At 45.0% G+C, this 26,583-nt stretch overlaps 1 protein-coding gene across 2 annotated transcripts; it reads right to left on the bottom strand.

The window, feature by feature from the left end:
• Window positions 1-1,505: 1,505 nt before the first annotated feature.
• On the bottom strand, window positions 1,506-26,213 carry Tnip2 (TNFAIP3 interacting protein 2). 2 transcript variants are annotated; one of them, XM_048415176.3, is made up of 6 exons: window positions 25,866-26,213; window positions 16,469-16,759; window positions 13,869-13,958; window positions 12,995-13,243; window positions 12,702-12,821; window positions 1,506-10,480 (listed from the first exon to the last, which is right to left on the bottom strand). In XM_048415176.3, exons 1-6 carry the CDS (start codon window positions 26,121-26,123, stop codon window positions 10,223-10,225), a joined length of 1,266 nt encoding a protein of 421 aa, XP_048271133.3. In that variant the 5' UTR covers window positions 26,124-26,213; the 3' UTR covers window positions 1,506-10,222. The 2 variants fall into 2 exon arrangements, with proteins under 2 accessions (XP_048271133.3, XP_048271134.3); XM_048415177.3 differs by having other exon boundaries at window positions 1,506-10,477.
• Window positions 26,214-26,583: the final 370 nt, after the last annotated feature.

The raw sequence follows: 26,583 nt of genomic DNA, 5'->3' as shown, positions 1-26,583 counted from the left end.
AGCCAAACCACCTACCAAGAAGAACCCAGAGTTTCCGGTTATAGCATCAGCAGGAACTGTTGACACTATAATGGTGATGGGAAAACCTGGGTGCCCCAACTGCAAGTACCATGTTGGGGTCCAGAGACACTCAGAACTCAGCCCTCAGCTCTTGAGCACTTAAAGATCCACAGTGGTATGCTGCAGGCCAGTTCCTCACACTTCCTAGCTATATGCCATTCACCGCCAGGAATGAACTTTCTATTTCCCTGGAAACTTCAAGTTTCTTTGGCTCTGTCATCAAGGGTTTATAACTTGAGTTTGAGGAACAAAAGGTAGAAGATAGAAGCCTCTGGACCCGGTTGATGGAGAGGGGAGAGTAGGTAGTGAGGGAATCCTGAAGACAACTCTGGGTTTCTGCAGAGGCTGCTAGGATGGCTGCAACTAAGCAGAGTGGTCATTCCACTTCTAGATGGGGAACCAAAGCCCAAAGTGAGCATTGGCCGAGGGAGGCTGAAGACTTTCTGCCAGAGCCTATGGGAAGGCTCCATGGGAGCTTCATGTTTCACTGTGTCCTTTTCTCAATATAAATCTGAAGTAAGGTAACAGCTGGAAAGAAACTTTAACTGGGAATGTTTTCATTGAACTTTATATACTGTTAGCTGCTTTTCTATTGTCATAAGACACCATGACCAAGATAATTATCAAAAAGTGTTTAACTCAGGGTTCTTAGTTTAAGAGGGTGAGAGCCTTTGACTGTGATGGCAGGGAATATGGTAGGAGGCAGCTAAAGGAATGGTTCTAGTCTTTGAAACCTCAGAGCCCTCCTCCATGACACACCTATCAAACAAGGCTATACCTCCTAATCCTCCTGGAACAGTTCCACCAGAGTATTTAAACATGAACCTATTGGGAACCATTCTCATTCAAATCAACACATATACCCATGCCACTAAAGAGAATCAAACACCAAAATATATTAATGAAGTGAAAAGGCATGGATCATTTCCTTTCCCCATTAAGTCCATCTTAACTTTTCTGTATCTGCTGAGTACGTGTGTAAGGCTTGAACTTAGATGGCAGGTGTCAGTGTCTGCACCTCATGACTTGAAGCAATGCATTCTGAATGCATCTCTGAGTAACAGTGTCATTGCTAACTCTTTTGGAGTAAGTAATTTGGGATGATACCTGCTCTCTAAGACAAGGATTTTCTATGGTGAGCATGTGACAGGCCTCAAATTGAAGTAGCAACAAGCTCTTCAGTGGGCCTCCTCATTCCAAAAAACATGTCAGCAAGTTTGTTTTCTAAAGGGCTTTTTGTTTCAAGACAGGGTTTCTCTGTGTGTATCCCTGACTGTCCTGGAACTCACTCTGTATACCAAGCCTTGAAGTCACAGAGATCCTCCTGCCTCTGCTTCCAAGTGTGTGTGCTACCACCACCCACCTCAGTTTTTATAAACTCACTCAAATGGGAGCAGGTGTGTATAAAGACAGGACACACAATGAAATTAATATCCACCACACTATCACAGCCTACAAGGTTTTTATTCTTTTCTTTTAAGATTGAATACATTTCCCATTCCTGGGCTCCTGGGTTAGCACGATAATAGGTTTTGGTATCTGTGCCAGTGAGGAGGAGAAGCAATCATGCTCACAGTTTGTCTCTGCATTTAAAAATGCAAAGTCTTCTAAAATGTCCTCAGATGTCAACTGAAAATGCTTTGGTTCCATTGCAGTCCCAGACTAGCACTGATTTGGATCCACTTCCATGGTGAATGTGATATTAGCTCAGAGATGAATGGGAAATTTGGCTACTTGCTGGCACATGCTCATATATACACTGAACAGGGGCTCTGGGGGGGACCAGCTTGCAGAAATTCCTCCTGCCATAGTGTTTTCATATGGGTAGCACAGGAGACCGGAAACCTGGTGAGCCCTTTGGAGGGCATTGTGTTTGCCTGAAGGCAGTATCCAGATTTCAGCAGTATAGAAAAACTAACAAGGAATCCATAGATAGATGACTAGAGGAAGAGAGGCTACTGTGGCTGAGGTTCTGAAGATGAGACAAGCTAAGAGCCACCAAGGCCTTTGGCCGAATCATTTGCATGTTACATGAGTCCAGGCAGCAGGTCACCTGAAGACAGCAAGACTTTCCCAGCATTTAAACAGGATGAGAAGACACTGCAATGTGAAGTCTCATGCAAAATGGTATATGAAAGACTGGTGACAAACAGTAAAGGTGTGGACAGACAGGGGGAAAAAGCAGCAGGCAAGTCCTTAGTCAGACCATTGGGAGTAAGTAGATGTTCCTTAGAGCATCCAACCAGGAAGTTACTTGGACTTCACAGGCTGATTGCATGGAGTCCGTATTTGGGTACACAGGCAACCATCCCTTTACTCTGAGTAGTAAATACAATATAAGTTGCTTTCTGGGACTGGCCATTGATTGTTTTGGTTTTGGTTCTTTGGAGACAAGGTTTTTCTGTCTATCCCTGGCTGTTCTGAAACTCACTATGTAGACCAGGCTGGCCTCAAACTCAGAGAACCACCTACTTCTGCCTCCAAAGTACTGGATTAAAAATGTTCACCACCACTCCTAGCTTTTAGAGACTGGTCATTTGTGAAAGGCACCATGAGTTATTATATAAGAAAGCTCCAAATGTGGCCGGATTGTTAAAGTGTAGGAATTTTGCTTTTGTTTTTCTCTTTTGCCCTGCACTCAGGGTACCAATATGTCCTCAGAAGGACATCACCCAATAGAGGGATGACAACTAGGAGAATAAGTTCTAAAACCAAAACACCTTAGAAGGATCAAATTAGCCTTACTACCTTCCCCAACCAAAACACTTCCCATCTTAGTCAAGTAAAATTCAGTGTTGGCACCCAGTCAGATTTTCTCAGTCTATGCCAAAAGCAAGAAAGATGGAACTTTAGGAGAAAATTTGAATCTGAAGAAACCCAGAAGGGGTAGATGAGTTTATAGGCAAGAAGCTTAAGATGTCAGGTATAAGTGGCATACACCTTTAATCCCAGCACTCTGGAGGCAGAAACAGTTGTATCTCTGAGCCAAGGCCAGCTTGTCTCAAAAAGAATGGGGGGTCAGTTTATAACCTGAATGTGCATATAATAACATAAACTGAAACACTGTGAAGGAAAAAAAATTAAAGTGAAATAGGTTTCAAATGAAACTTCTAAAGAACAACATACGAGAGCTGGAAAGTACCCAGGTGGTGCTACCCACAGAAGAAAGTGATTAATTTATGGCTTGTGTACAAACAGTTTGAAAGTGGGTGGCCGAGAGGAAAACTGAAGAGTAAAAGAAGTGACCTGCAGTTTACTCCAGTATTTGTGAAGGTGGAGTTCTGGGAACGGTAAAGGATGAAAAGAAACTGAATTGGTAGCCAAAATGGTTTACACAGGCATACATACATACATACACATTCACTGGGAATGGAAGCAAGAACCCATGCATGCAAGGCAAGAACTAAGTCAGATCATTATTGCCAGTCCTGAAGATAATCCAAAATTGTTGGAAACTGTTCACTTCCACAGACCATTTTTCATTTGTGTTTTTGTTTTTAATGTTTAGCTTTTTAAAAATTTTGTTTTATTTAAGGTTTGTGGGTTGATTGGTTGGTTGGTTTTTTTAGACGTGTCTTACTACGTAGTTCTGGCTGTCAAGGAGCTTACTATGTAGACCAGGCTGACCATGGACTCAAGAGACCTGTCTGCCTCTGCCTCCCAAATTCTGGGGTTAAAAGTAAGTTCTGAATTATAAGTCTGTGACACCACACCCAACCATGGTTAGCTTTTTTAGATCTTTGTATATTCTACACACTAATCCTCTATTGAATGAATAGCTGGCAAAGGTTTCCTCCCATTCTGAAGGCCATCTGTTTACCCTTCCGTTTCTTTAGTTTGATGAGATCTCATTTGTCAGTTGCTGGTTGTACTTCTTGTGAGATAGGAGTCTTATTCAATGTGTATAAATTAAAGCATGCGCTCTGTTTTTCCTTCGAGCTCTTTGTGACTATCCGGTTGTATGCTGAGGTTTTTGATCCATTTGGAGTTGAGTTTTGTGTATGGTGAGAGAGAAGGATCTAGTTTCATTTCTGTCTTTACCACTTTTCCTGGCATCATTTTTAAGGTGCTTTTTTCTGATGTATATTTTTGATATCTTTGTAAAAATTCAGGTTAACCGTAGTTGCATGGACTTACATCTGGGTCCTCGACTCTTGTGTTTTTGTGCCAGCATCATGCTTTTTTATTAATACTGCTCTATGAAATTTGAAATCAGGTGTGATACCTTCTGCACTGTTCTTTTTATTCAGGATTGTTTTGGCTATCTCTGGTTTGTTCCTCCATATAAATTTTTGAACCTTTAAGTAGAGTGGTCATTTTTTACAATATTTTTCTGATCCATGAGTATGGGGGTGTATTTTTATCTTCTAGTGTATTTCTTAATTTATTTCTTTTGTGTTTGAAAACTTTCATTATAAAGGTCTTCAATTTCCTTGGTTAATTTATGCCCAGGTTTTGTGTGTCACTTTGCTGAACATAATTATCAACTCAAAGAATTTGATAAATTCTTTAGGACCTCTTATGTATAATCTTGTCATCTGCAAAAGGAGATACTCCTTCTTATCCTAGTGGTATCCCTTCTCTTTTCGTATTATTCTAAGTCTTTAACCACTGTATGGAATAGAAGTGGAAGGAAGATGGTAGGTAGGACTCTAGTTCCTGATGCTTTGAGTTTTTCTCTATTTAGTATGATATTGGCTGTAAATATGTTGTATATAGTCTTTATTATATTGAGGTATGCTCCTGCCTTGTCTTATCTAGCCTTTTCATGACTCTGATCTCAAAAGGATGTTGGATATTGTCAAAGGCTTTTTCTATGTTTATCATGTGACTTCTGGGTTTGTTTGGTTTTGGTCTGCTTACGTTATGAATTACATTTATTGATTTGGGTATGCTGCATCATCCTTGCATGATTGGAATAGTCAAAATAGTTATGATAAATGCTTTTCAGTGTGATGCTGAATTCAGTTTGTATTTTACTGGGGATTTTGTATGTACATTCATTAGGGAGAACAGTCTATTTTTTTAAAAAGATTTATTTATTATATATAGTGTTCTGTCTGCATGTATGCCTATATGCCAGAAGAGGGCACCAGATCTTATTAAAGATGGTTGTGAGGCACCATGTGGTTGGTGGGAATTGAACTCAGAGCCCGTGGAAGAGCAGGCAGTGCTCTTAACCGCTGAACCATCTCTCCAGCCCAAGAACAGTCTAATTTTTTTGTGTGTGTATTATATTTACCTGATTTTAATGTCACCATAATACTGATTCATAAAAATTTTGGAAGATGCCGGGCATGATGGCATAATCTCAGCACTCAGAAGGCAGAGGCAGGCAGACCTCTGTGAGTTCAGAGCTACATAAAGAGATCCTATCTCAAAAAAGAGATAGAAGATCCTTCTCAAAAAAGAAGAAGAAAAAAGGAGTATAGGTTGTTAGGGTATGTCCCCATGGTTTTCTGAATTTCATTGGTATCTGTTCTAATACCTTCTTTTTCATCCTTTCAGGTATATTAGTTTGGTATATTAGTTTGGATCTTCTCTTTGTTAATTTTTAAAGAGTTTGTCAATTTTATTTATCTCTTCAAAGGACCCCCCTCTTCATTTCATTGGGTTTTTTGTATTTTTTAAAATTGTTTCTATTTTATTGATTTCTGCTCTGCCTTTTATTATTTCTTCCCCCCATTCTTGGGATCCTCAGGCTTTGAAGCCTATCCGTTTACTTAAGAGTTCTCAAAGCGTTTTGACACAGACATTTACCACTGTGAACTCTCGCCCTAGGAACTCCCTTTTTTGTGTGACATAAATTTTGATAAGTTGTGTCTACATTTTCACTCTGAAGAAATTTTTTAAAAATTTCTTGACTTCATCAGTGATCCATCATCATTCAATAGTATATTATTTAGTTTCCATGAGTTTTTGTACTTTCTATTGCTGTTGATACCTAGCTTTATCCCATTCCAGTCAGATAAAATACAGGATGTTATTTCAGTTTTCATACAGTTGTTGAGATTTGCTTTGTGCCCTAACATGTGATCAGTTTGGGGGAAATGTTCTGTAAACCTCTGTTACATCTGTTGCTTTTATGATGACAATTAACTCGTGTTTCTCTATTTACTTTTTGTCCAAATGACCTGTCTGCTGGTGAGAGTGAGGTATTGAAGTCACCCACTGTCACTGTATTAGGATTACTCTGTGGCTTGGAATACCTTTTCCCACCCACTTACACTAAGGTGGTGGTGTCTGTCTTTGGTGGTAAGATGTATTTGTTGGAGGCAACATAAAAATGAATCCTGTCTTCTATCAGCTTACTTATCCAATCTCTGTCTTTACTGAAGAATTAAGACTACTAATATTCAGCTATTATTGAAAGTATATTGAGTTATGTCATTCTGTTGATTTTAGTGTTTGTTTTTACTCTTGTGATTATTTATTTAGACCCATAACACTTTTGTCATATTTATACTTCTCTTGATACCAAAATATTCTTTCTACTATCTTCTGTAGAGCTGCCTTAGTGGCCATAAACTTCTTTAGACTGTTTTTCACATGGAAAGTTTTTTATATCACCTTTAATTTTAATATAATATGATATAATAGTCTCGTTTTTACAGTTGTGTTCTTTTAGAACTGTATTTCAGAATATATTTTTTAGGCCCTTCTGGCTTTAAAATGTCAACGAAATAATCATGTTATTCTGATGATCCTGCCTTTATAGGTGATTTGATCCTTGCCTTTGCAGCTTCCAATACCCTTTCTTTCATCTGTTTTTTGTGTCCTAACTAAAATATGTTGTTTGGAGCTTATTTTCTTATCCTACCTATTTGATATCCTGTAGGTTTCTTGTATCTCTTGGCATCTCTTTCTCTAGATTAGAGAAATTCTATTTTATTGAAAATATTTTCTGTATGGAGCTGGAGATTTGGCTTAGACTTTAAGAGCATTGGCTTCCTTTCTAGTTGACCAGAATTTTATCTCCAGTACCCACATGGTGACTCAAACTTTCCAAGGGATCCAATGCCATGTTCTGGGTTCTATGAGCACCAGGCACACATATGATACACGAATATACAGGGAAAATACCCACACACATAAAATAATAAATTTGTAAAGAAAAAATCTTTTTATGCTTTTGGTGTGGTATTTTGTTTATAATTCAGATTTGGTGTTTTCATGGTGTTCCAAAGCTTTCAGATGTTCTGTCCGCCTTTTAGAAAATTCCTCGTTTATCTTAACTGTTTGATCCAATTTCCGTTTACTGACTTCAAGAAGGCCTTTACCCACCTTTAACCACCTCCAACTTTTGAAACACAAGGTCGTTTATTACAGAACCAAGGTCTAATACCACTGTATCTTCCAGCCCTAATGCTCTGCTTCCTACAAGGTCCATTCTGTTGGTCAAGATTTACATGGAGCCTTAATTTGGCTTTTTGAGTTTGCCATTTCCAGCAACCTTGGCCTGGTTTTTCTTCAGCAGTTCTTTTTATTGGAGTCAGTGTTCATTTCTTAGACTGACTTAAATTATTCCATCTAGCTCTTTGTTTTGTTCTCTTGAGGCCCACTCATATATTCTTTAAGCTGTTTGAACATAGTTACAATTATTCTTTAAAATTCTTTTGTCTAGAAGGTCTAACAAATTATTCCCATTAGGAGCCAGTATGGAGTTAGTAATCTTTAAGGAAGACATATTATCTTGGTTCTTTTCATGTTGTTTTTGTTTCTGTGCTGGGAGTTGCCCATCTGGAATTAATATGTTGGTTAAGTTTTTCTTTCTTTTGTATTTTTGTTGTTTTTATATTTATGTCCCCTATATTCTTCAGTGCTGCATTTACACTGTTTATGAGAGGACTAAGTCATAGTAGAGCTGAGATGTCATTTCCTTTGTGGGGTTGGTATTTAGGGTTAGAGGCTTCATCTGAAATCTTCTATTTGGATCATGTGTTGTTCTGTGTCAGCTGGTACCTCCTGTCTGGTGTTCAGCTTTTGCTGAGTTCTGGAACTCCCCAGGTTCCAGTGGGCCTAACTCCAGATCAGCACCCACCCTGGGTCTGCATCTTGACTGAAGCTGTTGTAAGAGGTAGGACTTCCAGAGAACCTGTGGGCCTAAACTGAAGTGAGATCGAGTCCCTGAACCTGAGTTTGAAGCTTCTGAGGCTGCTGGAAATCTCACAAGCACCAATGACCTTCAACCCTGATTCATGACTGGTTTCTTCCTAGTCTTTAACAGTCCCAATTCTGTTCCAAAGTCCAAGGTCTCTTCTGAGACTCAAGGTACTCTATGAACCTCTATGACCAAAGGAAAGTTTATGTACTTCCAATATATAATGATAGTGTAAGCATTCCCATTTCACACAGGAGTGGGAAGATAGGAAGAAAATACCATTCCAAAGCAAAACCATTTGCATCTCTTCTGGCATCTGGAAATCTAGGTGGCATCACCTGGGCTCCTTGGGCATCCCTGCCTCTCCAGCTCTGCTACCTGCAGCACATGTAGACATATTTTTGGGCCAACTCCATTCCATGCTTGGTCTCCAATATGAATTCTACCATTTAATTCTGTGATCTTGGTGAAGTGACTTAACCACTTGGTGCCTTATCTTCACCTGTGATGAGAATGACCCTACCTTCTCAAACTGTTACAAGGAAGGAACTAGTACATGGCAAACCCTCAGCACAGTCTTCTTCTTGTCTCACTTGGCACACTGTGACACAATTGCATGCCATCCTGGTTTAGCAATCCAACACATTCTCAGTATGGCCTGCCTCCTACTTCATACCTACCCCTTTCCTTTATATCTTGGGCCAGGACTGAGGTGGCCTGATGCAAAGCACTTGGCTAGTACTCAGTCACTTACATGGTTCATACATCACCGTATCCAACAGCCTCTTGCCTGAATACTGTAACAATCCTGAACTTAAAAAAAAAAATGTGAGCATTAATGGAGTTCAAAACTCAGCTTCCTACTGTCAAAGGATGACCTAAACTGGGCAGTGGTGGTGCACACCTTTAATCCCGGCCTGCGGGAGGGCAGAAGCAAGCTCAACTCTGTGAGGTCAAGGCCAGGATGTTCTAGGACAGCTAGGACTGTTACGCGGAGAAAGACCTGTCCCTTGTTCCTCACTTCCACCAAACATCAGGTTTCAGTTCACATACCCAAAATTTCTCCAAGTAGTGTGGAACGTAGGTTAAGGGTTACAGTATTTTACCTGGTTCTGTGGAATTCCTAAGGATAGAAGCCTAAATTGGTAGACTTCATTCCTCAAATCCTAAGGCAGCCTCTGTCCATGCAGGCAGGGCTATCTTTGACACCTCTGAACTGGGGGAAGACAGCACGCATGTTTCTTCTTAGTAGTGGTTGTAACACGATTAATAAAAACCCAGAGACAGATATTGGGGTTTAACCTGAAGGTTAAAAAAGCAGAACAGCCAACCACTGGCTCTTTCCTCTACCTCAGTCCAAAATGGAGATCCTTCCTCCAGGAATCCTCAGAATGAGACTTTCCTAAGCAGCTAAAAAAACAACAAATCATTCCTGCATACATCCCATTCCCACTCTCAGAGCAAAACAGTAGTAAGTCCATTTATTATAAAAATAAATGATTAGGAAATAAAGGTGCTTCACTTCTGGAAATACAAGTGTTATTGCAAGGCGATGGTAGTGGGTGCATCTCTGTGACCACTGTGTCTGGGAAGGCTCTGGTGTGCTGGCAACTAGTGGAGTAGACCAGTCTGGGAGTGAGGCACCCTTACTGTACAGCACGACAGAGTTCCCACCCTGGAGAGGACCCCCTGCTGCACACCCTCTTCCAGCAAGCAACACAACTCAAGATGCAAGCAGGCGTCAGGATACTCCCACACCAGATAGTTTGCAGCTCTGAATTGACAGTTGGGGGTTCAAATTCCATAGGAGAGAGAACATTGATATGCATTTGATGCCCCTGACCCCATCTCTTTCTTCTGCTCTAACAACAGTTCCCTCTGACCCAGTCTGAACCATGGCCAAACAAAACAAAATGGCCTACCAGTGCCCCTGCCCATGTGTGGACCCTAGATCCTAGTAGAATGCAGCATACAAGTTGAGGGCTGAGTCTGAGGACACCTACCCAGTCCTTTAGAGCAGCTATGCTGGTCAGGGGCCACAGTGGGCATGGCAGCTCTGGCTCATTGGCAGCACTCCAACAGGTGCCTGAAGAACGCCTCCCCTTGCTCATCACTGAAACACTGCAGGCAGTGAGGACACTGAAGGTCGCCCTGACCTCTATGGGCAGTGCAGACATGCCCACCCTCTGCAGGCAGTTCCAGCTGTTGGGACCCAGGCCCAGGCCTCCAGCCACCAGCTGCCACACGCTCCAGTGCATCCATCTCTAAGTACTTGTTCCCCGTATGAATCCGACAGGGTCCTGGCTCCCGGGAGTCCTGCTGAGAAGTCAAAGGCAGTTTACTATGGGCTATGCTAAAAGGCACAAAGCCTGACACTAGGGTCTCACGACTGGAGACAGACACACTATCTCAGAGTAGAACTGAAATCCCATTGCTTTGTTTCTTGCTATACCACAATGCCTCGCTTCCATCAGCCCTCAGGTCTCGGTCCACATACAAGAGTTTCTCCAAGTAGTGTGGGACAAAGGTCAGGAATCAAGGTATTTTACTTGGTTCTCTGAAGTTTATAAAAGCTTAAATTGGAGACCTTATTCCTCAAATCTTAATGCTTCTTAATGTCTAGACAAAGATACTGAATGGACAACTGAAGAGCTCCTACAGGTGCTTGGTCATTTCATGAAAGAACAGGCCTGAGTGAGGTTTTCTCCCCTTCTATGAAGTAGAAAGCCTGATTGGAGCCCTCAGCCTCAGGATATTCACTGAAGGAAGTGACCGGATGCCATGCCCCATACCACCAGAGTGAGAGAAACAAAGCTGGGGGAGCTGTAGCCAGGGATCAGGCAGATTTAAGTCCCACTGAACCTCCATATAATTTGAAGTTCTAGACACCCAGAGACCTACAGTGGCAGCCTTGAGTGCACCCTTGGCATGGCCTGGCACATGTGTTCTACACAAATGCCACAAATGCACAAACCTCACTCAGGCTTGTTCTTTCATGAAATGACCAAGCACCTGTAGGAGCTTTTCAGATGTTCATTCAGTACCTTTGTCTAGACATTAAGAAGCATTAAGATTTGAGGAATAAGGTCTCCAATTAAAGCAAAGCAGTAGTGCCCATTGCTACTTGTATGGGAGTCTTAATCTTAATGTTTTTACTTTACATTTGCATTTGTATTTTTCTCAGAAGGATGCTGTCTTATCACTCATACGTCAGCACCACTGTCATGTGGTTGTTCCCTTGGGTAGAGCAACAGCAGGTGCTTGAGGGGCCACAACTAATACAAAGGCCCTGGTTCCCACCAGAAATCTAGCTTTTGGGGCTGATCAGGAGCCTCTTGGAGAGCCTGGCTTGGTGGGCATAGAACTGGTATGGTCATTCCTCTGGCATGTCCCTGAAAGGCTGCCTGAGAAGCCATCATGACTGTGCATTTAGTGACCTTACAGTCACTAAACAAAGGAGCCATGTTAGAAAATATCTCCTTCCTGCCCATGGGACAGAGAGGATTCTGTCCTATGCCTACAGCTACCTAAGGCCACACCACCCTGGACAAGCCTGATTTAGAACAGGGGATAGGGAAACACCACACTCCACCATATGACATCAAAAGGACACCAAGGCTCTGGGGAACGTCCTCTGACTGCTGTAACCCTCTGCCACACCCCGTTGGCCTGTGGACTTAGGAGGGACACAGGTTTCCAACAAAATTCCTCCATTCTTTAGAACTGGTGCTTGCATCACCCCCTGATGTGAATTGAGCTCAAGGTGCAGAGGAAGGGAGGCAGAGGCTGATGAGGTCTGGCAGCTGCTCAGAGCACAACAGTGCGGCTGGCTTCCACAGATCCCCAGTTCCTCTCACATCTTATTGCGAAGGAGAGTTTCAAAGTCAGTCCTGCCTTCTCAGCCTACTGATTTCCAGAGACGCCTCTCTTATTCAAGCTATGTCAGGACAGGAAGTTCTCTGAGAGAAGCCCAGTGTTTATCCCAGGACAGAAGATGTATGGACACTAAGTGGCCAAAGTAACAACCCTTCCCTGGGAATTTGCAGAGCATGAGTCTATCTGGGCACAGCTTCCATGCGTGAGAGACTTCCGCTGACAACATACACCAGGACTAAAAACAGGTGTGACAGGCCCACTGGCTGTCCTGGAGGACCTACCTCATTTAGTGCTTGGGGTCCATGTCACACCTCTGCAGCATCGTAACTAGGGTCTCTACCTCACAAGAGGACAGAACTGCCCATAAAGCACCTGGGGCCTGGGATATACTTACGTCCCATGGCAACAATAAGCAGGGAGACAGGAAGTGCCCCAGAGACAAGGAACCTTTATCAACACAGACCACTATGCCAACCTCCACAGCTAAATAAAGTATCGCAGAGCGGTTTTCTGTGGTTATACCCTAGGCCCAGGAGAGGTTACTCTGCCCAGAGCTGGGAAGGGCCCATCACTAACAGTAATACATCTTTGAAGACAAAGAGGTTCAAAATTCATAATAAAAAGTACTAATTCTAATGGGGGAGAAATTCTCTTGTGCTCTTACCTGTCTCTGGGATGCTTGCGACATCAAAGACATGACCTTTTCTTCCAGTTCTTGAATCCTACTATGAGCGCGTTCCCGATCTGCCCTTTCTGATTTGAAGTCATCCTTGTAAGCAAGAATCTGAGAAAAGACAGAATGCTCATTTCTGCTCAAGGAAGGAGAAAACCCTTACCTGGCTTCTCCCGCTACTCCATGGCTGTATCCCACCCAGTGCCACCAAGCTTTTAGCCGAGGCTGTCCCAAGACTACAACCACTGCCTGTGGTGTCAGTCCTGCCCAGTGCCTGAGGACACCTGCTGCTCTAGCATCTGCACGCGCTCCAGCGCGGTGTCCCGGGCCATCTTCACTGTTGCCAGCTCCTGTTTTGCTTCTGCACAGTCATTTATTTTCTCCTCCAACTGTCTGTTAAGCCTGGAAATCTCCTTCTTCATCAGCTCAGGCTCATGAGGGACCTGCCGCCTCTTTAGCTGTGCATGTAAGCCTCTCACATATTCGTCCCTACTGGCATCATAACGCTGCCACTTAGCATTGAGGTCTTCGACCTGAGAAGACAGAACCAGAAGACATGTTTGCTCAAGCCAGCATGGAACTGTGATTATCAGCAGTAATTTACGAAACTACTCCCCTTTCTCTTTCCCTTGGGTAGCGAGAATTCTAAGCCTACCAGGGAATCCTGATACATTATAGTAGCATCCATATTAAGGGTCTTAAACAGATGTGAACTCAGTATAATTTTCCTGCCTCAAAAACTACTTCCCAGAAGCAGAGTAAGAAAAGAAAACCCAAAACTACTGGGGGCAGGGGCTCAGTCAGTCAAGTACTTGCTGAGCAAGCATGAAGACCTGATTTCAGATCGCCAGCATCCATGCAAACGCTGTAAAACCCATGCACGTGTCTGTAATCTCAGTGGTGGGCTAGTACATGTACACTCAAAACTACTTCTGGATGGTAATTCTTGCAGTTCCTTTATTGACTAGTTAATCTGGAAGGACAGAGAAAGTCGGGATCTATCCTCTGTGGCAGAAAGATCAGGTCCCTGGAGACCCTGTGTATCAAGTTAAAACAGCCAGGGGGCAGAAGCCACTTTCATGCACCAGCTAAAGAAAAACCTTCATTTGCCGTTTGTCAGAGTTAATGTTCCTCTCCAGTGGGACGACAGATACTCACATGAGTCACCTTCTGCTTTAACAGTCGATTTTCTTCCTGTAACTTCTCAATAACGCTCTTGCCAGAAGCATTCCTGCTTGTATGCCCTAGCTACATAAGAAAGAGACAAAGAGAAGCCATGTCATTGTGTGTGTATCATCTACAGAAAAGGAGAAGAAGTCAGAGGCTGAGGCCACAGCTGCAGTGTAGGAGGGGGTGACTCTTCACTTGATGGAGAAGTAAAATAGATACAAAAACGGACTTGGAAGTCCAGCTCCTCCTAGACCCACTCCCAGCTGAGGGAGGCCAGGAGACAGCCTTGGCAGAGAGTCTCCAGGCACGTCACTCTTGACACCACCCTTGTTCCTTCCCACCTACCAACACGAGCTGTTTGTGTTTTAAATATTCTGGACCTAAACATTCTGTTGTCCAGTCTAAGTGATGAGTACCCCAGCTGTAACAAAACTTCCTACTGCCAGAGCTTGCTTACCGTCTCAGGCAGTAGGGAGGACAGGGACATACTTTTACTGTCTAAAAGAGACATACCACCAGCATCCAGGAGGCATTCCAGGTCCCTGACATGCCTGGCCACAGATCTATCTTACCTCCTTCAGACTCATCAGGACAGAAATCCTGCCTCAAGACAAGTGAACTAATCTGGACAAGGCAATCTAACTTGTGCTTCACACAGGGGCATTCACTCACTGAAGTCACACCCCAAACTAACTCTAATAGCAGCTGGCTGACCCAACTGTAAAGTCTCATAAAACTTTTCTGGGGTATGCTCTGTACCCCAGAAATCCCAGGCACCAAACAGTACAGAGGACTGTAAATCACTGACATTAGTTTTAAGAATTCCCCTTGAATGACAGGAAGTAGATGTCCTAACCCTGTCTGCTGGGAAGCCCCAGATGACTCAGCCAAGTCCAGGGCTGAGAAGTGATACTGACTTAAGAGACATGAGATGCCTGTCTGTCACAATCCAGCACCCACCTCAGGCTGATCACAGTGTGAGGCTACTGCAAGATCTTCAAAGGGAATGATACGGTGATACAAACTCAGGCAAGAGACCCACCACCTCCTATCCAGCCACGAATACAGCTGTGCTCCTCCTTGGGTGATCTGTGAAATCCAACTGAGATGGGTGGCTCGTGACCAAGTTTGCTTCTCCACTTGGTAGAGAAGCTGCTAGTTATTGTTTGTCCCCGCTCCTCAGAACACACGCAGTTCCATGAACAGTGCTGGAGCCTCAGAGAACTGCCTAGAAAGGGATGTGCCCTCGTGGCCCTGTGAGGAGCAGTGCACATGAGATGGAGACTCAATCTGCTCCACTGTTGTGTTCCGAATTGGAAACAGTCCCCAAGGTGCATGGTTTGAAAGCTTGGTCCCCAGCTGATGGCGCCATCTGTAGAGGCTACAAAACCTTTAGGAAGTGTAGCCTAGCTGTCAGAAGAAATCACTAAGGACAGGCCTTTGAAGCTGATACCCAGCCCCTGGTTCCAGGGTCTCTCTGCCTCTCTGACTCTTTGTGTGCTTCCTGGCCTGTCATGATGTGAGGATCCTCTGCCACAAGTTCTCATTGCCATGAATTTGCCCATGACATCCCAACCATGTTAGACTGAAACCCTCTCTCAAGTTGTTTCTGTTGGTGTCACAGTCATAGTAACACAAAGGTCACAAATACACCCAGTGGTAACTGAGGCAAGGTGTGCCATATGCACCTGTTTCTCTGTCAGCTCCACCCTGATCAGTACCACCTGGCAGCAGGAAATGAGGTACCATGCCCAGTACCTGTCCTATATTGAGGCTTGGTCCCATCCTTCACCTGATCAGGATCCCTCTGGTTTGCGAGATGCATCTCTTCCTCATGACTACCCTATGGATGCCAAAACCTTGGTCATGCTCCTCTCTTCCACCAAACCGTCCTGGCCTGGAGGCACAGAGGGCTCTTCCTGGGTCCCTACTGCAACCTGACCCCTCTGTCACCATTTGCTGTCCACCTCACATAGCGTCTACATGGAGGTCATGCTTTTGAGGCATAAAGATATTCTATGTCATGTGATAATGAAGAAGTTGCAGCCCTGAGGGTGGCAGGTCTCCTAGCTTATGCCAGGCCATGTTGCTGGCAATAGAAGTTCTGGCTCTTCGTAAGGCTTGTGGGTGGATCAACTCTTACCCCTTAAATGCCTGGAGTCTGGCTCTTCCAGCAGCTTTGGGCCAGGACTCTGCATATGTGGCATGTGGAGGCCTTGCTCCTCCTTAGCAGGACCACTTAGATCTGCCTCAGTTTCTTTGTTTGTTGACTATACGTGTGACAACACTTCCTGCAGGCAGCACCTCTGTCCCCAGCTCTTCCTTCCTATCCTCAGTGGCAGAAAAGACCAAAGTGCCATTGCCATGTGCATGCAAGATCAGCTGCAGACAGTGCTGGAAGCTGGGGAGGCAGGCCACTCAGTTTTCTGCCAGGTTTCCATCGGATCGCTCCAGTAAGCAAGCTTCTCCTCCTCACTGAGAACAGAGTGGGCTCGGTGACACCCGACCTTGGCGATTGCACAGGATTAGAGAATGACAGGCAACGACTCTTACCACACCAGTCTTCACTTGCTTTAGTTACTGCCTACCTCATCAGCGCTTTTCTCCCCGACGTCTCCCTGCGCGTGCTGTCGTTCATCCAGACACTTGGCCAGATGCTGGCACATGTGGGCAGTGGCAGCCAACGTCCTGCGCAGTTGGTGGGTCTCATCAGCCAAGGAGCGGCACAGGATATCACTGGCGGCCCTGGCTTGTTCCTTCTCTGCCACACTTCTCCGAAGCAGGACGACTTCCTTCTCTCGCTCATGCTGAGGCTGGCTCATCAGCTGCTGCATCTCCCTCTCTTTTTCTTCTAGTTGCTCAGTAAGTCTCTCAACTTCCTGACAGAAAGTAATTTCAAAGCACAGTTTAGATGGGTGTGGTGACACATGCCTATAATCCTAGCAGTGGGGAGGCTGAGGCAGGAGGCTCAAGAATTTGAGGCCAGCCAGAAAGACCCTGTCTAAAAGTGTAAAGGAAGACAGGCAGGTTCAATAGTTGTAAAAATTAAAGCACAGAGTGAGTAATGAAACAACGTTGAAAAGCAGACGTTTGAAAGCAGGCAGGATAAGACACACCTCAATCCCGGCACTTAGGAAGTAGGAGTACAAGAAGTTCTGGCCATCCTCAACTATGTAACAACTTTGAGGACAGTCTGGGCTACATGAAGGGAAGAAAGCAAATGTGCTAAAACAGGAAAATCTGGCAAGGATAACGTATCACTAGGTACCGCTCGCCCTTTGGACAGGCTTTCCAGAACATAATATACTTAACTGATGTGGACTATTACTTTAACTATGTAAAGATTGTCACATTTGTTTAACCAGGTAAAGACGTGTTACGTTTGTTTATGCTTCATTTGTTTACACCTGTAAAGATGTAGTACCTGGGCTGCCTAAGGCACCTGATAGGTCTAATAAAAAGGTAAACGGCCAATAGCTAGGCAGGAGAGAGACAGGCAGGGCTGGTGGGCAGAGAGAATAAGTAGGAGGAGGAATCTAGGCTCAAGAGAGAAAAGAGAGAATAAGGGAGAAAGAGAGGGAGACACCTGGAGCCAGGTAGCCAGGCAGCCACTAGCAAGCAAGTGGAAGTAGGAAATACAGAGCCCTAAGGCAAAACATAGATAAAACATAGAGAAATGGGTTAATTTATAAGAGCTAGTGGTAGCCGGGCAATGGTGGCGCAGACCTTTAATCCCAGCACTCGGGAGGCAGAGGCAGGTGGATCTCTGTGAGTTGGAGGCCACCCTAGACTTCAAGAGCTAGTTCCAGGACAGGCATCAAAGCTGCAGAGAAACCTTGTCTCCAAAACCAAAACAAAACAAAACAAAAATGCTAGTGGTGTACGTATTCATAACTAATAATAAGTCCCCGTATCATGATTTGGGAGCTGATTGGTGACCCAAGAGAAAACCTACTACAGTTAACTCTGGAGTTTCCATCCTCTAATATTTTCAAACTTTACTTAAATTAGTCTCATTAGGCGGCGGCGCACACCCTTAATCCCAACATGTGGGAGGCAGAGGTAGGCGGATCTCTGAGTGTGAGGCCAGCCTGGTCTACTGAGTGAGTTCCAGACCAATTAGGGCTACAAAGTGAGATCCTGTCTCAAAACAAATAATAATAATAATTAATAGAAATAGAGTATTTTTAGCCAGACGGTGGTGGCGCACACTTTTAATCCCAGCACTCAGAAGGCAGAGGCAGGCGCATTTCAAGTTCTACAGAGTAAGCTCCAGAACAGCTAAGGTTACACAGAGAAATCCTATCTCGCAAAACCAAACAGAAAGAAAAAGAAAAAGAAAGGGAGGGAGGGAGGGAGGGAAGAGGGAGGGGGAAAGGGGGGAAGGAAGGAAGGAAGGGAGTGTTTGCAGATACCATTAGTTCATGTGAGGTCATGCTGAGTTAGGAACACTGTCCATCTGAGATGAATTTTAGGCAGATGCACTCAGCCTAAAATTAATCCCAGCACTCAGAAGAGAAGGCCTGTGAAAAGAGGCTGGAGCGCAGCACCTATGCGCCACAGAACACTAAGGACTGGCAGCCACTACCAGAAGCAGAGGAGGGAAAGAAGGACCTGGCCCCAGAACCTTCAGAGAGCAGATGCCTTGATCTGCTGCTTCTAACCTCTAGGGCTGTGAAAAGATTACATTGCTGTTGCTTCAACTTCACCATCAGTGGTACTTAGTTTAGAAAACTAATATTGGGGGCTGGGGAGATGGCTCAGTGGTTAAGAGCACTGACTGCTCTTCCAGAGGACCCGGGTTCAATTCCCAGCAACCACATGGCAGCTCACAACTGTCTGTAATTCTACTTCCAGGAGACCCAACACTCATGGCAAAACACCAACGTACATAAAAAATAAATATTTAAAAAAAAAGAGAAAACTAATATTGCCAGGCAGTGGTGGCCTTTAATTCCATCACTTGGGAGGCAGAGGCAGGTGGATCTCTGTGACTTCAAAGCCTGGTCTACAGAGTGAGTTCTGGGACAGCCAGGACTACATGGAGAAACTTTTTCATGAAAAACAAAACAAACAAACAAAAAGCTGGATATAAAAGCTCATGTCTGTAAATCCTAGCACTCGGGGACCTGAGGCAGGAGGACTGCCAGGAATTTGAGCCAGCCTGTTCACCTAATGAATTTCAGACCAGCCTAAAATATCGTTATTTTATTTTTTTTCCACACATGGTCTCTGTCTGTTGCTCAGGCTAGCCTCAAACTCAATGCCTTGGGCTTCCAATGCACTGGGACTACAGGTCCTTAAGTGGCAATTTTGTTTAACTTTGTTTTGTTTAAGACTTTTTCTGGGGCGGAAGAGATGGTTCAGTGGTTAAGAGTGTTGAATGATCTTCTAGAGGACCCTGGTACAAAGCCAGCACCCATATGGCCCCTCACTGGTCTGTAACTCCAGCTCTCAGGAATCTGACACCCTCCTCTGGCCTTTGCAGACACCAGACATGCACAGACATCCATGTGGACAAAACACTCATACATAAAAATTATTAAAAAACAAAACCAATTATCTCTAGGTTACTCGGGAGTTGAACCTGAGCCCACGCTTGGACTCCTGGGAGCTGGGATTACTCGTACGTAGCAAGCAGTGCAAAGTGCACAGCCGGAAGGACCATCTTTAACTTCCTGGCCTTAAAGTTGTGCTTTTCCACTTTCAAAGACTCCTCAGACGTAAACAGCACATGATGCAGGGTGGAGTAGTCTCAACCAGTCCACTCTACAGATGAAGAAACAGATTCACAAAAGCCAGGGATAAGCCTACGCCATTTCCAGCAGGAGGTGGCAGAAGGATGCCGCCTCCATCTTGTAACCCTGGGACTTTGTCACTGTGATAAATGAGACACCAACCATGTACAAAGACAAACTTGAGCTATTACTCTCGCCTTATAATTTTATTATTATTGTGCATGTATGTGGTGTGTGTGAGTCTATACATGTAGGAATCCGAGGACAACTTTCAGGATCTGGTTCTTTACCGCCACCCTGGGTTCCAGGGGTCAAACAGGTTGTCCAGGCTCGCACAGAAAGCAATCATGCCCACTGGGCCATCTCACCAGCCCCTGAATTTTTTAAATCATAAAACATGTGTATTGTCTGGTATTTTTTGTTTGTTGATTTTTTTAAAAAAATTTATTTATTATATATACAATATTCTGTCTGCGTACACAATATTCTGTCTGTGTGTATGCCTGCAGGCCAGAAGAGGGCACCAGACCTCATTACAGATGGTTGTGAGCCACCATGTGGTTGCTGGGAATTGAACTCAGGACCTTTGGAAGAGCAGGCAATGCTCTTAACCGCTAAGCCATCTCTCCAGCCCTTGTTGATTGTTTTGAGACAAAGTCTTTCACTCTAGACCAGTGGTTCTCAACCTTCCTAATGCTGAGACCTTTTAGTACAGTTCCCCATGCTGTGATGACCCCCAACCATAAAATTATTTTCATTGTTACTTCGTAACTATAATTTTGCTACTATTATGAATCACAGTGTAACTATTTTTGGAGATAGAGGTTTGCCAAAGTGGTTGTGATCCGCAGGTTGAGAATCACTGCTCTATAGTGTCGCAGAACAGGTGGAGGAAAACTGAAAGGAGAGGAGGCTGATGTGCCGGGATCAGGCAGGGCCTGTGAGCCCAGCTTCCGGATAACAACATGCAGGTGTCCAGTCACAGGCCACATGGTGAACAGCACCATTAACCCAAAAATCTTATCTGGAAGAAGTCTGAAAAATCATCCATCCAGGACTCAAGTTGCAGGTGGGTACCATGAGGCCAAGCTACGGCCTTCTCCAGACACCCTGGCTACACACCCTCTATCTTCAGTATTCTCTGCCGAAGCCCTCAGTGCCTTCGGGTCTAGTGTCCCTGTAGAGACGGTTGATGTGACCATCAATGACAGCAATCTAACAGACCATTTGCTTTCTACTGTAGTTGGTTTTTTGTTTGTTTATTGATTTGTTTGTTTGTTTGTTTAGACAGGGTCTCACTCTTAGACCAGCCTGGCCTACAACTCGCCTGCCTCTGCCTTTCCAGGGGATAAGAGGAGTCCGCTTTAATGTCCAGCTGCTCTGTAGTTCTAAACCTGCCTGGTTACTTCGGAGAACAAAGGGCTTGTGGGGTGCAAGAGGTAATAAACCTCCGTCCTCCCTCACAAAACTGGCTGATGGGTAAGCAAAACACATCCACTTTCATGAACTGCTAAGTCACCAGAAGGGCCCTTGAAAATGACAGGAGCTGGAGAGACGGCTCCACAGTTAAGAGCCCACGCTGCTCTTACAGAAGACGAGTTCAGCTCATGTGGTACAGCTCACCACAGCCTACAACTCCAGCTCCAGAGAATCTAAACCCTGTTCTGGACTTGGCCAGCACTGACACTCACATGACACACAGACCAAGACATGCATACATATCTTAAAAATAAAAACATATCAGGTTAGAGAGATGGCTCAGTGGTTAAGAGCACTGGCTGCTCTTGCACAGGACCCAGGTTTGGTTCCCAGAACACACATGAGATAGCTCACAACCATCTGTAACTCCAGTTCCTTGGGATCCGATGCGCTCATCTGGAGTCTATGGGCACCACGCAAGTATATTATACATAAAATGAAATAAATCTTTTAAAGACAAAATTAAAATCTTTTTTAAAAATTAAAAATGACAGACACCTTCCTTCTATGTACACTCCTTTGACCAACTCGGGATCCTGACAAGGCCATTACCACATGTGGCCCGCTGACCTGGTACACCCTGAGACATTTCTGCTCCTGGTCCTCTTCAAATCACCTTCAACAGACATGCTGCTCATTCTCAGTTTCAACTTTTGCTATTGGTCTTGCTCCTCGTGTGTGTGTGTGTGTGTGCATGTATTTGAGATTGCCTTGCTATGTAGCTCAGGCTGCTCGCACACTCAGCTCCTCCTGCCACAGCATACTCAGTGCTGGGGTTGAATGGATGTGCCCCTAATATTCTTAGCGTCATGGTTGCTCGTGCTCTAGCACATTCCATTGGCATATCTGAACCATTCAAGGCGCAGTTTTTACATATGGGCAATGGTCTAGGACACATCTGGAATCTTCAAAAGGTTTTCTGTCATGTATAGTGCAAAGGGGGTCCAGGTAAACCAACTCTTGGACTGAGTGGAGAAATCCCAGATATCACAAGGAAAGAAATTCCCTTTTCATTGCATCCTACCCACTAAAGGTTTACACAGTTGTACAGTTTTCTTTGGTGTTAGCGTTTTAGGAAGAGACCTTGTGGTAACTCTGCTTTAAAATATTTATCCTGGCTTTAACCTCCATTGGATTTTTTCTTTTTTTAAGTTTTTATTTATTTTAATTTTTAATATTTTTTGATACAGTTTTGCAATGTAGTACAAGCTAATCTCAAAGCTGTGGTCCTCCTGCCTCAGCCTCCTGAGTGCCTAGAACAATAGGCATACTGTTTATTGCCCTACTTCTCTTTGGAATTCTTCTGAATCAAGCCCAAAGCAACTATGATAGAAGCTGTATGTTGTTTGATGTTCCCAGTGCTGTGCAGATTTGATTACCCGTGGTCTCCTGTCCCTTGTCATCTGCTTGGGAGACTTTTTCCACTTTGCTTTCTAAGAAGTATAAAGCATGCTCCCTTGGAAATCTAATTTGTATATACTCTTGTTAAATCAGTTCCCTATAATTACAATATATTTTACCACATATGGATAATTATACTAACCATTTCCTCAGTGAAAAACACACATAACTGATCATTTGTTTCACTTTGCCATTTCTTTTTTCTTCCTTAAGGATTGTGTTTATGCCTGGTGGCAGTGGTGGCCGTGGTGCCCTCCTTTACTCCCAGCACTCGGGAGGCAGAGGCAGGCGGATCTCTGTGGGTTTGAGCTCAGCCTGATCTACAGAGCTGTCACACAGTGAAACCTTGTCTCAAAAAACCAAAACCCAAAAATAAAAAGAATTATGTTTATTTATTAATTAGTGTGTGAGAGACTGTGTTTGTATGTACATAAAAGCCTGTATGCCTTTAGTATGAACGTGGAGGCTATAAGTAAACGAATAAGCAAATAAATAAATGAATAAATAAATAAAAAGCTGGGCATGGTGGCACATGTCTGTAATTCTAGCACCCCCACAGCAGGGGCAGGCGGATCTCTGTGGGTTTGGGGCGAACCTAGACTACACAGTGAGTTCTAGTCAGAGAAACAGTGAGACACTGTCTCAAGAAGCCGAAATAGAGTTCCAGGATAGCCAGAGGTACAGCGAAACCCTCTGCCTTGAAAAACCAAACCCCTCAAAAAAGCCAAAATAAATGAATAAATAAAGTCTAAAAGAAAAAAGGAAATAGGCTGGCCTCAAACTCACAGAGATCCTCCTGCCTCTGCCTCCCAAGTGCTGGGATTAAAGGCGTGCACCACCATGGCCCAGCTTGTTCAAAGTTATTTTAACAGGGTAATTACTGATACATATGTCTACTGCTAATACATTAGTCAATTGGTTTTGGCAGACTTGAGAAGCCATGTGGTAGTTCTGTATTATTTAAAGTTACCACAATGTTAGCAAAATTTCCTAAATAAAATGGCAAATAATTCTTAAAATCCCTGAACAAAACCTGTATGTCAGAAGACGTAGGACCACAGACTGGTTCTGTCTGGGGCCTCCAGAGAACTCCAAATAGATCCCAGTTGCTTCATGTGGGTGCATCTGCACTGAACACCAATGGCCACGCGACTGCAAACAGTTCTGTTCCAGTTGTGGGGAGCTCCCTTACCCTAACTGTTCCCACTGATATTCTGGTGACAAATTCTGGGGTGTCTTCAGATCCCCACTCCGTACTCATCTGTCCTGCCTGATGTCCACAACACTAAATTAGTGGCACAGGCCGGGTGAGCTGTACACTTCCCTCTTGCTCTGTTTTACAACCCTCCTTCCAGAAAGAGGGAGAACTAGGTGGAAAGATGAATGATTGCTCTTGGTACTTTAAATACGGACAGAAAACAATGACCACATATAAAGTAAATCTGTATAATAAACATCAACCCAACAATACCAAGTATAAATAAATGTCTTTGCAATGGAAGACCAGGCAAGGGTCTTGCAAAAAGCATATGGGATTATTTTATTCTTTCCTTTATTTTTTTAGATACTCTGAATTTTACCATCAAAAAATGCATTCTTTTTCCTCTCTAAAATCTTGTGGCCAGGCCTGGTGGCAAAGGCCTGGAATACCATCTACTCGGGAGACTGAGGCAGGGGGATCCAAAGTCAAGTCCTAGCTGGGATTCATAGTGAGTTTCAGCTCAGTTTGGGTAACTTAGTGAGATCAGGTCTCAAAAGTAAAAAGAGAGCTGGAGATACGGCTAACCGGTAGAGTACATGCCTAGATGTGTGGGGCTGGCGGCTCAGTCCCTAGCACCGAAGAGGGTGGGGACAAGAATAAATCTGGCTGTGGGGGTGAAATCGTGGAAATAAACATTACCTTTGGCCAGCTACTCTCCTTTCAGGCCTACCTTCTTTCCTGGGAAAACCAGGCTCGCCATGGACCAAATGCAATAGCATGCCAGTTATCCCAAACATAGGGGGCGGGTGTCAGATTTACAGATAACACTTGCAGGGAAAACATCTCCCTCGCTCCAGTTGTGTGGGCTTACGTTGTCTCACAGAAACCAAATAACACCAAATGACGAGGACCAAAGAATGCACAGATTATCAGACACTTGGCAGGCTCTTCCTGTCACTTCTCCAACTATAATACTAAAAGCCACCAATCAAAGACATGGGTCTTCTCTCTGAGCTCCATCCCTTGAATCCTATGCATCTCTCAGGTCCCTGGCACCCCACACAAGGTTCAGAAATTCATATTCCACAGAAGACCTCCCTAACACAGAATACCCAAAACCTGCACTCATAACCCAACACAAACACACACTGGAACATTCCCCAAAAACCAATGCCTGTATGTCCTTGAGAGCCTCTAGTATCCCTCAGAACCCTGCACCCACCCCCTGAACACCAGCCCTCCTCAGAACTCCACCTCCTTCAAACCCGGTGCCCTACTGTGGTGGTCTAAATAAGAATGACCCCCACAGGCCCATGTATCTGCATGTTTAGACACCAAGGAGTGGCACCGTTTGAGAAGGATTAGGAAATGTAGCTTTGTTGGAGGAACTGTGTCACTTAGGGAGGCCTTTAAGGTTTCAAAAGCCTACAGCAGGCCCAGTGTCTCTCCCTGCCTGGGGATCAGAATGTAGCTCTCAGCTACAACTCCACAACCATGCCTGCTTGCAAGCTGCCATACTCCTCATCATGATGATAATGGACTAACCCCTCTACAACTGTAAGCTCGCTCTCGGTGAAATACTTTCTTTTCTAAGAGTTGCCTTGGTCATGATGTCTCTTCAAAGCAACAGAGCAGTGTGAAAACAGCTACATCTCCCTTTGGGGTGTGGAGCACTGACTGGAGAAGCTCACTACCAACAGAACCGTGTGTCCTAGACTACCTCAGTACCTCACGCTCCACAGATCCCTGTACTCCAGGGTCCCTCCTGTTCCTCGGATCCACCACACAGACTTCATGAGCAAGTTTCACTCAGCAGTACCCCTCAAAGTCGAGAGACCCGGGGATCGGTCCCACACTTACTCCCATTATATGTCCCTCAGAACTGTTCATAACCTGAGCCTCTGTGGACCTGGTACTTCTCAAATGTCCGCACCCCTAACACCCTGGTGCTCACCAGAACCCCGTGCCCCAGAGACGCCTGCTCACCTCTGTGCGTGACATCCCTCGGGAGCATGGGCCCTCCAGACTCTCGCCCTTCAGACCCCAACCCCTCAAGGTTCCCTGCGCCTCACATCCTCGCGCCCTCAGATCCGCGCGACCCACGGGACAGGACTCGGTGCCTCCCGAGGCCTCTGGGGCAGCAGCGACCGCCCACCCGCCCCGCACCTGGCGCAGCTGGGTCTCAGAGGCTCCTTCCTCCTGCCGCCGCAGCTGCTCACGGAAGCGCTCCACCTGATCCAGAAGCGCGTCCACGAGCGACGGCGCCGTGTCCACTTCCAGAGCCGCTAGGCGGGTGCGGAGGCTCGCGATCAGGGCGTCGCGCGCGGCCAGCTGATCCTGCAGGCGCTGCAGCTGCTGGCCGGCCTCGTGGTACAGGCTACAGAGCGCGGCGGTCGCGGGCGGGGTGCCGTCCCCGGATGACATGACGGTGGACTTTCCTGGGGACCCGGACACCAGCAACTTGTGAGCGTAGCGGGAGCGAAAGCCGGCCTTCCCGGAACTTTTCCCGCCTCGCCCCGCCCACTCCCAGGAGCCTAATCCGTCCCCACCCACAGCTGGCTCCGCCCCGCCCACTGACGGGAGTCTGACTCCGCCCCCGCGCGCAGCTGGCACCGCCCCCACCCACTCTGAGGCCCTACCCTGTCTTGACTCACCAGCACCGTGCGGGAGTCTTTCCGCCCACTGTTCTAGGCTCGTCACGGCGGCCCTATTCTCCCTATCTGAGGAATTTTCTCGGAATCAAAACCAGTCCGGCAGCCAGGGTTTGGGATTCGGATTCCTCTGGTGCAGCAGCTGAAGGAAAGCAAAGAAATCAAATGACTTCAAACATCGGACGTGGAGTGTGGTCAGGTTTCAGTGGCTGAGCTCCTTCCTCTTCAGGGAC

This window comes from Myodes glareolus, chromosome 8 (genome assembly GCF_982192425.1).
Source record: "Myodes glareolus chromosome 8, mMyoGla1.1, whole genome shotgun sequence".
Lineage (NCBI taxonomy): Eukaryota > Metazoa > Chordata > Mammalia > Rodentia > Cricetidae > Myodes > Myodes glareolus.
Note: the sequence above shows the minus strand (reverse complement) of the source record. Positions and strands in the feature narration are given on the sequence as shown.

What these genes read in the sequence shown, in the direction of transcription:
- Tnip2 (XM_048415176.3), bottom strand. Translation starts at nt 26,123, where the DNA reads ATGTCATCCGGGGACGGCACCCCGCCCGCGACCGCCGCGCTCTGTAGC. An exon ending in CTGAGACCCAGCTGCGCCAG is followed by an intron (nt 16,760 to 25,865) that starts GTGCGGGGCGGG and finishes ACTTTCTGTCAG; the next exon opens with GAAGTTGAGAGACTTACTGA. An exon ending in GGGAGAAAAGCGCTGATGAG is followed by an intron (nt 13,959 to 16,468) that starts GTAGGCAGTAAC and finishes TTTCTTATGTAG; the next exon opens with CTAGGGCATACAAGCAGGAA.